The 13,961-nt window shown below is 45.1% G+C and overlaps 1 protein-coding gene across 1 annotated transcript in view; it reads left to right on the top strand.

Moving 5' to 3' along the window:
* WDR77 (WD repeat domain 77) overlaps positions 1-13,961 on the top strand; it is a 178,119-nt gene that overhangs the window by 46,123 nt on the left and 118,035 nt on the right. Inside the window, exon 5 of the mRNA XM_069633296.1 lies at positions 1,707-1,777. Within this exon, the coding sequence (XP_069489397.1) occupies positions 1,707-1,777 (71 nt within the window). The remainder of the gene's footprint in view (positions 1-1,706; positions 1,778-13,961) is intronic.

Genomic DNA, 13,961 nt, shown 5'->3' with positions numbered 1-13,961 from the left:
TGAGAATTCTCCCTAACTGAGACTAAACAGTTTCGGGCACCTCCTCCCACCCCTCCCTTGCTTCATGCCCTGCCAGACACGCTGGAGCCAGAGGCGGGCTTCTCCAGTGAATCCCAGCAAAGACGAAACAAAAGGGCCAAACCTGGCTTGGCGCGCAGAGTATATCTCAAGAAGGGCATTTCCAACAAGAAATGGTGAAAAAAGTAGACTTGGGGCCATTTTGACAAAATGGGCACCCGTGGGTGCAATACTGCAACTGAGGATTCAGCCTGCAGTAAAAACACACAATGGTATGAAAAAATAAACCACTGCCACCAGCCATTAATTGTAGAAAGGGTAACATAAAAATGTTACATGAGAAGCTGGCCAAAGGGGATACCAAGTAACCCCTCCAGCACCCTATTGTAAGATAGTGTGTGCTGGGTCTATACCGCGAAAAATCTAAGTAAAGTCAATTTCACTTCACTACTCTTGGAAACAGTCGTTTATTCAAGAGAAGGTATTTAAACCTTAGCAGAAATCCAAAGGATTACGATGTGACACTGCACTGAGGGTGCTGTGTCGCAATGTAAACAGATGATGCCTATGGAGTTTTTCAGATTCCAAAAACCAAAACAGTGTTCAAATCAAAGAAAAATACGAGAGTGGGGGAAAATGTATCATGCGCTCTTCAGGATGAACATTAAAAGTCCTAAAGTCCAGCGCAAAAGAGCTGGGGGTCTCTAAGTTAGAAGGGGAATTAGCACATTTCTGATAATTCTCCCTAACACAGGAGTTGGGTGGAGTTCTGGAAGTGAGGGGTGAGAAGTTGGGCCTCACCGACTGAGGAAGTGTTTGGAGGGTGAGCGTGTTGTCCCAAGACGTCCTTCCCGATCCCCAGAGGGGGAATCTCTCCCCATGAGATCCTCCCACTGAGTACCACCCCCAGGGGGATTGTTGGGTAGTGGTCTTAACCCCCTGGCTTCATGGGTAGGGGCTGCCCCTCTGGGACAAGTGGTGACATCTTGGTATTCATTGCAAACCACTCTACTCGTGGTATTGGCACCCAGGCATTGTTCTATTAAATGTTTACGTTCCTGTCTTCAAAAATGTACCCATAGCTTCAGAAGGTTTTTTCCAAATGTGTTAATTTCTCTCTGTTAGACTTGTATTTTAATTTGGAAAAGTAACCGCATTCTGGCTGTTTAGTTTAACGTGCAAATAGTTTTTCAAAGATGTGAAGGATATGCTCAGGGGGAGGATTACAGCTCAAAATTGAGGCCTTTGCAAAGGGATCATCGGAGTGTGAAAATGTGCTGTATGTCAATGTGATGGGCAGCACCCTCTTCCACCACATTCAAATAAATGACTAACGCTTATGGCCCACCAGTGTAGGTTTTGCATTCTAAGAGTTGACCAGGGGATAAGATATCCAGTTTGTAATGGATTTGATGTCTTTAAAATGGTTTTGTATTGCATTGTGCATCATAACAATTTAATTATAGCTAAAATAATAAGCCGCTTTGCACACAGTTTTGCTGCGAAAATGTTGAACCTTAAAATGACAAAATTGAGTGCTTGTGTACGATTTGCATCATGGTTTTCATTGCTTATGTTTACAGCATCTTGCTGGTTTTCTTGTATTGCCTGAATTTGACGTGCTTATGTTGGTGTTAATTTCAGGAATTTTGATTTTTAAAACCTAGCTATCATTTTATTTTTTATAGCACATTCCAACCAAGTAACGTGCGTTGCCTCCTGTCCGGGCAAAGACACAGTCTTCTTGTCCTGCAGCCAGGTAAAGAAATGATACCGTTAGATTTTATGTATTTGTACTACGTTTAATTTTAAAATGCTTCTTTAGTTTAAACTATTTCCCTTCGAAGTACTTAACTGTAAATTGCGTGACATTATATGAAAAACTACCCACTATCTGAAATTGCATAGAAAGCCACTATGGCTTTCCTCCATTGCTGGATTAAGGTGGCAATCCTGCTACACCGTGAGTTTCAAACGGAGGGCGAGTTTCACAATATTTGGCAAGTTGATGATACAGGTTACGCTGGAGGCAAACCGTGAAAAACCTATCCTGCTGCTGACGGTCCATAGGAACAGGAAACCCAATCCAGTGAGTAAGGTCTCTTGGATCTTGCTGGCTAAAGTCCTGTGCTGTGAGGTCAACGGAGGGCACGCTGTTGCTAAAACAGAGAAGACCCGATGGACGTTGACAGTTGAACACTGGGAAAGTAGAATGTGACTTATCTTGAGAGGCAAGTCCAAGGACTCACTGAATTCACTTCTCTCTGAGGGAAAAGAGAGAGCGATGAGTAGGCGGAGAGACACCAGAAGTGGGTGGAGAGCCTGCGGATGAGCAATTGGAGTAACCAAATTGGGCTATATGAGAGCAAGCTATGAAGAGAAACAGAAACCAAGGCGTAAGGCTGGAACCTGTTAGATTAGGAAATCTTGTCTAGTGCACTATCACCCAAAGGTATCCTGGTGCTGAGGGAGGAGAAAAACCTACAGGAAGAGAAATGAGTAACCAAAACACATCTACTTCCTAAAAAGGAAATCCTCAGTTAATCTGAGGAAGAGACCGAGAGGGTTCCACAGGCGGGGAGCAGCCACTGAGAAAGCTCGGCCACCCATTGTGGCCTTCCTATACCGGGGGACCACCAGAAGACCTAAGTTAGCAGAGCGAAGAGCCCTAATGGGAATGTAGGCTGAAATCTTTTTTCTGAAGAAAGACCGCTCCCTGCCTTTGGAATGCGTGGTGTTCGGCAAAGTTAATATTTAACAAGGGGTTAATGCATCACTCTGCGCTTAACCCTTAGTATGTAGTTTATACCAGGACTGGCGCTAAGAGGGATGGTTTAAGATATCCCTGTGCCTCAATTCAAAACCATTGTACACTGTCTCACCCCTGTATTGCGCCGGTCTACCTTGGTTTTAAGTATTAGACATAATTCCCATAGCTGCATGCCAAAAAAGAATGTTATTATTTATTCTATTTTCCCTATGTCGACACGTGTTTCGACCACATTCGGTCCTCTTCAAGACAGCTTTTTTAACATACATATCTTTACACATTAGACGTTATGAGATTATCATACCCATATCATTATTATACATGGTCCTAGATATTGTTTAATGTTGGGGTATCATTTAAGCATCATAGTTGGTTCCTTTAAACTTAATACAACACTCGACAGGCAGCTAGTGAAGCTGGATCAAAATAGGCGAAGCGTGGGAGAAACTAGGTAAGCCCATCACCAATCGAGCAGCTGAGTTCTGAAAAATCTGAAGCCTGCGGATGTGGAATTTCGGCTGGGCAAGGAAGACTGCACTGCAGTAATCGGGAACTACAGAGACTGCCATGGCAATCACAAGTCCCCGATGCTGAGGTAGGAAGGGAATCCCCTTCCTGAGCATTTTGAGTTTAAAGAAACCGATTTACAGATGGCGCTAACCTGAAGCTCAGGAGATATTTAACACCAAGATATTTTAGGGAGTCCATTGGCACTGCCCAGTCCCTAAGCTGACAGGCCAGAAGTCCGAGGTCCACGCCTGACTATGAGCTAGGGGGCCGATTTATCTTCTATACATTAAGCTTAGCGCTTGTCCAACTGCCAATTGATGCAAGACATGATCTCACACACCTGGCAGAGTCGGCTGGGTTCTGCTCCACTATCAAGTTGGGTGTCGTCCGCGTACAAGTAGAAACGACACATTGAGAGCGGATTAGCTCTGCCAGGGTTCTTATGTGAATGTTTGAGCCCCGAGGGACACCACAGGTCACAGAAGTCAGAGGACCTGTAAGGGGGATGGAATGAGCTTGGGAACGGTGGGAGAGAAAATAAACCATTGGAGGGTGGTTCTCATGATGCCAAAATCCTCAAAACTGTTGGGGAGATTTATTATGTTTATGCTTGAGCACCTCTCCTAGTGAGACCCCCCCAGCACGTCTTGCTGGATGTTGGGTAATATTTTGTAGAGTCCAACTGGTGTCGGACTTTACAAGACTTCAATAGTGACCCAACTCTAACATGGGTTTGTCCTACACAATTCGGTAGCGTGGCTGAGCAGCTACGCTTATCTTAGAAGGGGTACTGTGAGCTGTAGAGCAGTACAATTAAATTGGTAATTGTAAGTATTCAAGTAAACGCAACCTTAAGTTATATTAAAATGATGTACCTTTTTAGTCCGGTACAACCACTGCCTGAGTACTCTGTAACGTGTCACAAGTACCAACCACTGCTGCATTTGCTACTTCGCTCGTAGACGATCACCATTTTCAGCGCCAACACGTAGTACTACTCTGTGCCCTAACCGACAGCATCCACAAGAGAGAGTACTGCCGCCCCCTCTGACTATCCGCTCTGTACAAAGCTCCTCAGACTTCACCGCGATAGCCTACCCCTCATACTCGCTACTACTGATATAGAGCCATGTTGACATACTGTCCACCTTTCCTAGCTGTGATCTATCGCAATGACTTCCTGTTGCATAGTGTAGCGGTCTCCCACCGCTACACCTGTTATGCAGGTCTGCTCACACCGACCCAACTGCACTTTCCTACCCATGGTGTCATCTGATGTTGTTGCATTTAACTACTATGCCTGTGCTGGAATAGCCTACTTTTGCACTGTAGCATTTGTGTACTGCTGCTCTCTTGACCAGCACCTTTGCATTTAACTGACCATGCCTATGTTGAAATAGCATATTGTACCATTGCATTTATATTCAAGGAGTAGTAACCTGCACCCATTCGCTCTTAAATGACTTGGCCTGTGCTTAATAGTTTCTCATATGTACTCGCATATAGCCATTTACCACTGCTAAACACATGCTCTAACGGCTTAACTGCCTTTTGCGAAACGTTTGTTAGGAGCCGGTCTGCAATCTGCTAAACATAACGTAGCACAACCTTAATGTCAAATGCCTAGAGTGCTTGGAAGCAGCCCTCTTCCTACTAGCTAATCCTGTTTGCTATATCCCTATTATCTTTACCTAACGTGCTCAAAAATGGTTTGTCAGCCGTAGACTAATTTCAGTATGTTTACCACGTTCCGCCATCGTAGCACACTAGCCATTTTACTCAACCTGAACATTTTACTGCTCTATATCAGGGTGAATCCCCTCAAATGCTTAGACACCTCTAGCATTACTAACCGCACCATAAGTAACATTCTCAGACCAGACCGTCCCACTCGCTACACGTCGCATGCACTCACTCACCCAACTGCCGCTCCAAACACCTCAGACTCAGAACACGCACTTAACCTATGCTCATCACTGCCCTACCAACACATGCAACATACAGAAACCTCAGACCAGGAGCATGCACCTCTGCTAAACTTAACGCTTATCACACTGGACCACCTACTACCAACTCCAAGACTACGCTGCCATCCAAAATAAAGCCCACTCTCAACATCACCAAGCCACACAAGCCCACACCCAAAGCAACCAACCAGCCACAACTAAACAGAAATAACTACACACCATACCTTGGATGCGCCCTATTCAATGTCTGCGCCCTTACCACCCATGCTCTTGAAATTAATGACCTTATCTCAAGCCATGACTTAGATATATTAGCTATCACTGAAACATTGGCAGGCTAAACCCTGTGACTCCGCCGAAGAGAATTTCAAAACAATGTTTTAGAAGGGCATTATAATGATCTAACTCAGACCCCACCTATCGGCAAAACTATAAACTTCCCTAAATTCACATTCAAAGACCTCTCGGAAACTGAAGTCAAGGACATCCTTAAACTCCTTAAACCATTGCAATGTAAAGGCGATGTGTGCCCCCCCTAAGATCCTCAAGGATTGCGCCAAGCCTTTTGCTCCTCTCCTGACTGCACTCATTAACGCCTCTTTTAAAACGGGCATTGTCCCAGATAGCCGAAAAGCCAACACTAGACCCCTTACAGCTGAATAACTGTACAATTTCTTCTTGAAATATTAGACAAGGCTGCTCACAGCCAGATCCAACTCTACCTAGAAACCAACGCTATTCTAGGAAAAAGACAGTCGGGATTCCGCAAAGGGCACGGAACCGAGACCGCACTGCTGGATCTAAAAAATCGAATCCCTCAAATCCTGGACAATGGTAAGTCCGCCCTCCTCCTTCTCGACCTCTCAGCGGCGTTCGATCTTGTGGATCATAAAACCCTCACTGCACACCTCATGCAAGCAGCACATTTCTGCAACCAAGCAGCTTCATGGATCACCTCCTTCTTAGAAGGAAGAGCTATGAAAGTCTTTTCAGACATAGCTAATGCAGGCCCCACGATTATCCACTGCGGAGTCCCACAGGGATCCTGTACTGCTCCTACGCTATACAATCTTCTAACAAAGCCCCTTTTGGATAAGCTGGATGCACTTGGGATTGCATACACAAATTATGCTGCGATACCCAGGTGCTCCTACCCTTAACCGGCTCATATCACCAAGACACTGCAGCCCTAAGGCAAATCTACTCCACAATCCAAGCATGCATGGCCACAAATGGCCTATGCCTCAACAGGGATAAGACTGAGATTCTTATCCCCGGCCAAAAGGCCACTTTAGCTAAGCTAGACGGTCTCTTCTCAAACTTCATCAACAGCTGCATCATTCCAGCCCTTTGCTCTGTCAAGACTCTAGGGGTCCACATAGATGCTACACTGTCAATGAACAAGCAAGTCCACGCCATTGTCTCCTCCACCCTAAGTACTAAACTCATCAACTCCATAAAGCTCTTCTTAACTAAGGAAAACTGTCTATCAATAGCCAGAGCCACCATGGGGCAAAGCTTGATTACTGCAATGCGCTCCTAGCCGGCACCGCCACAAAGGACTCCAGATCACCCAAAATAATTCACTAAGAGCAACCTTAAGCATCCCAAAGAGAGACCACATCTCACGAATGAGTCCGTTCATTGGCTCCCAGTCAAAGACCGTATCACATTTAAAACCCTCACGACCACACACAAATGTATTAATGTCACAGCACTGCCATAGCTCTCTGACACACTATCAAGATCCAGCACAACCAGGCCGACCAGAACCTGGTGCGCTAATCAACTTACTGTACCACGCATTAATTGGGCTAAAGCAGGTGGTGTCGGTTTCCCATATCTAGCCCCCAAGCTCTGGAATGCGCTCCCTGCTGCATTCGGAGCTGAAACTTCTCACTGCCTTTCGAAAAAACTTCAAAACTGTTCTCTTTAACTAACTGCTCGCTCCCCCCCCCCAAATATACATGCGTTCATACTTTCCCATGCAAGCTATAAACTGTACAATAACTATGCCTGTATGTTTAATGTAAATGTAACTAAGTTCTGATCATTCTCTGTAACTAGCGCCACAATGCCTCCGGGCTGCTGAGCACTTTACAAACATGAATAAATAATAAAGTATTTATATATTCACAAAACAAAATCGCACTAGATATGCAGCAACTAATAGCAACATAAAATTACAATTTCAGAATCGGGTTATTCAAGCAACAATAATGCAGGTGAGTAAATTCTCTTTGTACAAAAACATTTCCTGCACACGGAGTGACCTCTATCTTATGGTTCACCATACAATATTGGGTTTGGTGGGAAAAAGTCTTAGAGTATAGTAGAATAGAACACTTTAGCACTATAACGGTAGTCTTTTCTCCCAGAGGGATGTAGAAAGTCTTCTCCCCAGCAATAAGAGTGTAAAACAATTAAAACCTTTATAGGGGACAAGCCCTGCCAGAGCCAGTAGGGTTTGGAAGGGATGCCTTTAGGGAGTCAGGACAGCTAAAGTCAATGGGACAGTTCTAGTTGTCTTCTTAGAAAAAGTTAGATGAACAGTAAGTAGTTCATTGAAGAAAGATCCAGGAGCTCAAGAGAGCGTACCTGATGTGCACAAGCTGTTAAGCCTGCACACGTGAATTGCAGTAGTTCAAAAGGACAGAAAGGAGCACTCCCCAAGTTAGGAAGCACTAGATTTGGCTAAAGGTGGTTACCCCCAAAGCCCCACAGTAACTTTAGAATTGAAGCAGATGTTCTGCTGACTGACTTCTTGATGCAGCAATGCAGACCTTTGGTCAATGAAACCAAAGGAAGGACGTCTGGCGGGCTTCTGCAGCAGCACTCTCGAGAGAGGGACTCTGCAGCAATGGATTCCACTAGTTTCAGCAGCTCTTTCTGGTTTTTGGTGCCTTTCTCTCGGCACCAAAAATAACTAATATCCCCGGTTGGAATTTCGTTGGTACCTCAGACCTGAACGCTGGTGTGGGGGCTCTGGATAAAGATTTTTTGCTCTGTACACTCACACGAATGCCTGCAAAGGTTCAGCCGGATTCGTCCTTCGGAAGATGTTGCACTCGTCAATGGTCCAATTACCCCAAGTATTGGTAAATTGCAGCCCATGAAGATCGCAGTGACCCAGGAGTTGGCCCAGAATGACGCATGTCTTGAGGCTAGTTGGTCCCACCAGCCTAAGGGAGGAAGTCATCTTTGGCGGAGCTTTCCTGTCAATTGAAAACAGGGTCAGCACAGCTGCAAGGCTTCAACTGAGCCTTCACGGTCCTGGACATTGCTGCTGGCTTCTCTCTGCTTCTTCTTCGGATTTGATGTTCCAGTGGTCGACTCTGCCTGTAGTCCCAAAACCCTTGCCTTTTATATTCAAAACTTTCTTATGGAGTTACTTTCCTCCATCTCTTTTAAGGCATCTGTATTTTACTTTTGCAGCCCACAGCTCCCTATGTACAGTGTTGCTGGGGACCCTTGGGTCCTCCCTTGAGATTTCTTTTGCTATCCTCGAGTAACTACTGTTCTCAAGGATGCATTGTATCCTTCCTAATCCGTTATCCTTTATACTGGGAGATTAGCACACACCGCCCTATTCCGAGTGCGAAGGGGATACCTAGTGTCCCCCTTCTCTGCTTCTGTGACCTAGAGTCACAGCTACAGTCTTCTAGTTATGGCTGGTGGCAGTGGACATGTTCTACCAACTATTGTGCTATTTTTTACCTCCGTCTGTATTCACAGTCCTTGTTGTGCACAATAGGGTCACCTAAGTACTAACTTGGTGGCTCCTTTCTTTTTTTCGCCATTTCTAGCGTGGTTTTCCTTTGTTAGCCCTTGCACCGTTTAGGGAGGGGAAGGTCTGTGTGTGATATGCTTTTTGCCGCGAACCCTTGGGTGTCCCCGCCTAGGCTCCAGTGTCTCTGGGCAGCAGAAAGTAGGGTGTGGGGGGGGAGAAGAGTTATTCACTCCCCAGCCCTTTGTTTGCCCAAACCAGTGCCCAGTGGGGGGGCTGGCTGTCCTTATTGGACACCCGCAAGCCCCTTTGTGTATACTGCTGAGAGATATTGCAGAGGAGTTTGTGCTGAAACTGAATAAAAGATGAGGTTCCTGAGGTGAAAGGCAAGTCGACCACTGGAAACTGAAGTAACCGAAGAAGATGACCAGAGATGCCTGCAGACCCTTTACAACACAGCAACCACTTCTGGCCTGACCCTGTTTTCCATGTGACAGAGGGGCTCCAAAGAGGATGACTCCTTCCCTTTGGCTGGTGGGAACAACCTGAGAAGAACTACAATCTGAGCCATCTCCCGAGGTGCTGTGAGTTTCCAGAGCTGCAAACCACAAAGACCAGTAGGCCGCCGACCCATTTTTAGTGCAACGTCCTGCCGAGGCCGATCGTTCCAAGTTTTTGCTGAGCTCCTTGTGAACCTCCCAGGGATACAGTCTGACTCCTCTCCCCTCACCAGGATGCAGGACACGGGAATCGAAGAAGATTGACCAGGCGAATTGTCATTTGTTGATGCTGCAGAAAAGGCACCAAAACCACAGACTGAAAAGAGAAGTTGAAGAAATCCGTGCCAGATGTCCTTTCTCGAGACCGCAACTAAGACATCTCCTTCAGAGTCCACCCTCTCGTCACCAGACCGAGAAATCCGGAGATCGGGACCACCGCTGCATTCCAGAAGAGAAACCAGCCACAAACATTTCTTCTAACCTAAGATACTGTGGGGTGAAAAGGTATTGCTTAGTTTTAACCAAGAAGTCGCTCCAGAGCATGGGACTGCACGAAAAGGTGTCCACTCTTACCTCTGACCCAAGCTGCTGCTGTAGTCCCTTTACGAGTCCTTTAACAGGGTCTCCACAGGTTTTTTTTGTTTTTGTTAGAAAACAGAATTTAATATGCAAAATTATAAAGAAAGAAATTCAGCTCAAGGCGTTTCGGGCTTACCCCTTCATGAGGAGCAACGTACACAATTCTTCTCCAAATTCTTTTTTTCTTTTTTTTAAACAATTTTTATGATTTTATTCCAACAACAGGGTCTCCACAGTTGTGGAGTCTTCAAGTATCCTTTCATAGAGACTAGAAGTATCTTCAGGTATATTTGATGTTTCCCTGCTTGGTAAGACTTAAAGCCCTTCGGAATGTTCTTTTGCTGCTAATTAGGATTTGGACTCTTAAAGCGTTGGTCTCTAAAACCTTAAGCTCTGCAACTGTTTGACTAACCAACCGTTTTTCTTCCCAAAAGATTTGTATGCGGTTTTGCTAACCAAATACAATTATTGTATTTCTTCTATCTTTCACCAGTGCGTGGTGTTACCGATAATAGGGTAGAACTGTCGTTGGTGTCAAAAGCTCTAACAATTACCAACTAAGCAGTGGCCTTTAAAAAGTAATTATAAGTTATCCTATGTATATTGGTTTAATGTTCTAAGTATTTTAAAGCATCTCTTGTGTAAATATAATATATATATTTTATATACATTTATCTGTGCGTTTCTTCGATCTGCTTTAAAAATTGGGTTCAGAGTGAACCTACAGCTCACATCTTCCTCTTATGAGCCTGACTGCTCTGCCACTCTACCAAGGATCCATGAGTAGGACAACTCCCCTAACAGAGGTGATGACACAAAATGAGTGGTCAATTGCGTCAAACGCTGCCAATAAGTCAAGCATAATCAGGAGATCCGTAGTGGTCTTACCTAGGCCTGAATGCAGTTTTTAAGAGTTTTCTTGGAAAAAAGCAGTGCCTGTTAAGAAGCTTAGTCACATGTCTGATAACGGGAATATATTTATATTCGTATAAAACTGAACTTCATGAAATCACAGCCAAGTCAGGAAAACCTCAGCAAAGTTGAAGGTCAGAGTAAATCGCAGCTCTCGTACCATGCAGGCTCTGGAGACGCTGGTTAGCCTAGAGGTAAAAATCTTGACCATCTGGATTAAGTTCAGTCCTGACATTCCAACTAAGGTAATAACGTTTTTATATCTGATAACCGCCTCCCTTTTCGTTATGAGTCATAAAATGGGCACCATCCTCAAGTATAAAATGGCTGCCGTTGTATCCAAGTATAGTAATTGAATGAATGTCTGAGCTTTTAAAGTGAGCTCTCCACTGCAAAACGTACAATCTAATGTTCATTTTAAGTTTTAAAGATCCTCCATTCGATGACACATTATCTTAAAATGGCATGTAAATCTACTGACGCTATAAACTCATCCAAAGAATTCCACACTTCTAATAAACATCCTGTATTAATTCACATGCAGCTGACTGGTCGGCCACATCAATCTAAAGTTGCACACTTAACCTGTGGCGCCTAACCCAAATAAACAATTGGCCAATCCCACTTTAAAACAAATCACTGATGCCCTGATTGCTAGTGTTTTTTTTATTTGGGACCAAATTGCAGTCCTTGCTGCATTGTAAAACCAAAGCCACTAATAGGGGCACACCTGGAATGTCTTCTGCAGTGAGTGAAGCGAGAGCCTTGTCTCGGATTCCTAGGAGAGAGAATGTTGAACGACAGTGATTGGCCATGTAAAAGCCAGCAAAGAGGTCAAGAAGAATAAGAATTTGTATGAGTGGTTAGCATGAAGAGCGGTGGAGATGAGATTGCTGTCATTGAGGGCGGATGTTTTGGTAGAATGTAGAGGTCGGAAGCCAAACTGAAGAGGGTCTCTGACATTGTGATTATCAAGTAACCCAGTGATTTGGTTGAACCTTACATCCACCATCACCAAAAACTCATTGCTCTCCACCCCCACCTTCCGTGCACCACCTGTCCTCATCCGGACACCATTTACGCAGATTTCTCTGTACATTTTCTTTATACCCGTGACTTCATGCACCCTCCATTTCCCCCATCCTATTGTTCGGCGACTCACCGGACTTAAAGGCAAATCTAATTCTGCTCTTCTCAAGGATGGGCTAACACAAGGTAGCATTTCATAAACCACTTTACCCCGCCCCTTCACGCATGTGTCTGTGTGGCCCCTGGGGTCCCTTCCATTGGATTTCTGTCAGTGTTCTACACTTTGCTACAGTATGTAGAATTTGATTCCCATGGAGGCGATTGCCAGGTGAGTGGCATATGCTTCAGCATTGTCAGTCAGTCCTTTTAGCTGTTAGGTAGCTGTTGCACAGCATTTTGGAAATTGCGGCCCCGCAAAAAAAAAATTACTGCTTGCATTGGACCTGTAAGGTATTGGTAGCTTTATCATTCAAGGGATTTTAGGGACGTGGGCCTCCCCAACTCCCTCACCCCACCTGCGCGTTAGGATAGACTCTGGCATTCACCTTGGCAGACCGCCTAACCTCTCATTCAGTCACATTTGGTATCGTTCCACTGAGGTCATTCAGCTGTTAAAACCTTCTCAGATTTGAGTATTCCTTTGTTTCTGTCAGACGCACCACAACTGCTTTTGAAATGCTATGGTCTTAGGTTTGGTGGTGTTGGTGTAGATTTATTTCTTTGTGTCAATTCTTCGCTCTGGGTGTCCTCCAGTACTGCTTTGCTGGACACCTGGATATTTTGCAAATTCTCCTGAGGGGGGGGGAAGCGGCACCCCCAAATCTTCCGTGCAGTGTTGCTGGAGGCTCCTAAGGCTTCCTCCCAGTGTTTTTTTAGTGTTTTTTTTATTTCCCCGACTAGCTACTAAAGTTACCAAGGCAAGTGGATACTTTTGATTACTTATATTTTTTTTTCTAGTTTGGCACCCCCACCTTATGTGGAGTGCTGAGGGGAGACATGTTATCCCTTTTCTCAATTCTCCAGTAAAAAATTGTTACTGTGACAAGTTCCTTTGTTCAGGCTGTTGGCAATGTACTGTTTGCACGACTTTTTGTGAACTTGTATCGCAGGCTCTTTGCAGCTGCGGTAGGGGGCACAAGGGACACCATTTACCCAACATGGTGGTCTTACTTTTTAAGCACTATACAAGGTGACTTCTCCTTTCTGGGTCATTTTTCTACCTATCTGGGTGGGGGAAGATTCGCTTGTCCCCTTTTGTCTTCATCTGGCTTCCCAAAGGAAACTCCCCTGTCGTTTGTCTTGCAGTGTGCCTGACTGAAGCCATTGGACAACCACCCCCAAAGTTTGAATGGTGTTTGGGACAGGTGGACTCAGCCAGTGTTCCTGGATACATTCTGAAGTCCTGGAGCTGAAATCCAGTTGACCACTAGAACAGAAGATTCTGAAGAAGGATGAAGCAACTTCGAACAGCGGCCAGAGCCTGCTGTGCTACCTCCTCCTTTTAAGCGACGGGAAAGATCTGAAGAAGACTGCTTCCTCCCCTGGACTGGTGGGCCTAACCTGTACCAAGTCGAACTACAGTTTACGCCATCACTGGAAGAGCTGCTACTTCCACGACCTGCAAACTCCCAATACCCGGGGTCCTGTGCTGTTACTTTGTGCATCATCTCCGGAAGCATGGTTTTGCCTGCAACTTAGAGGGCATCCTCCCAGACCTGCATCAACTTGAATTGCCTCCCAATAATGCCCTCACCCGAGGCGAGCACCGAGTAATAGAGAAAATGACTGCCGTCGCTCCATCGAGCCTGAAAAAGGCACCAGCAAGCCATAACCTTTGGGGGGGATCACTATAACCTCCCTGAGCTTCTTATTAACCAACATCCTTACTTACCTGCAACAGTAGTGAATCCTGCTGGATGCTACCTCTTTGAAACTGTTCTTTGCCTTCC

The sequence above is a fragment of the Ambystoma mexicanum genome, chromosome 13 (assembly GCF_040938575.1).
Source record: "Ambystoma mexicanum isolate Mex_15411 chromosome 13, UKY_AmexF1_1, whole genome shotgun sequence".
Taxonomy (NCBI): Eukaryota; Metazoa; Chordata; class Amphibia; order Caudata; family Ambystomatidae; genus Ambystoma; species Ambystoma mexicanum.
Note: the sequence above shows the minus strand (reverse complement) of the source record. Positions and strands in the feature narration are given on the sequence as shown.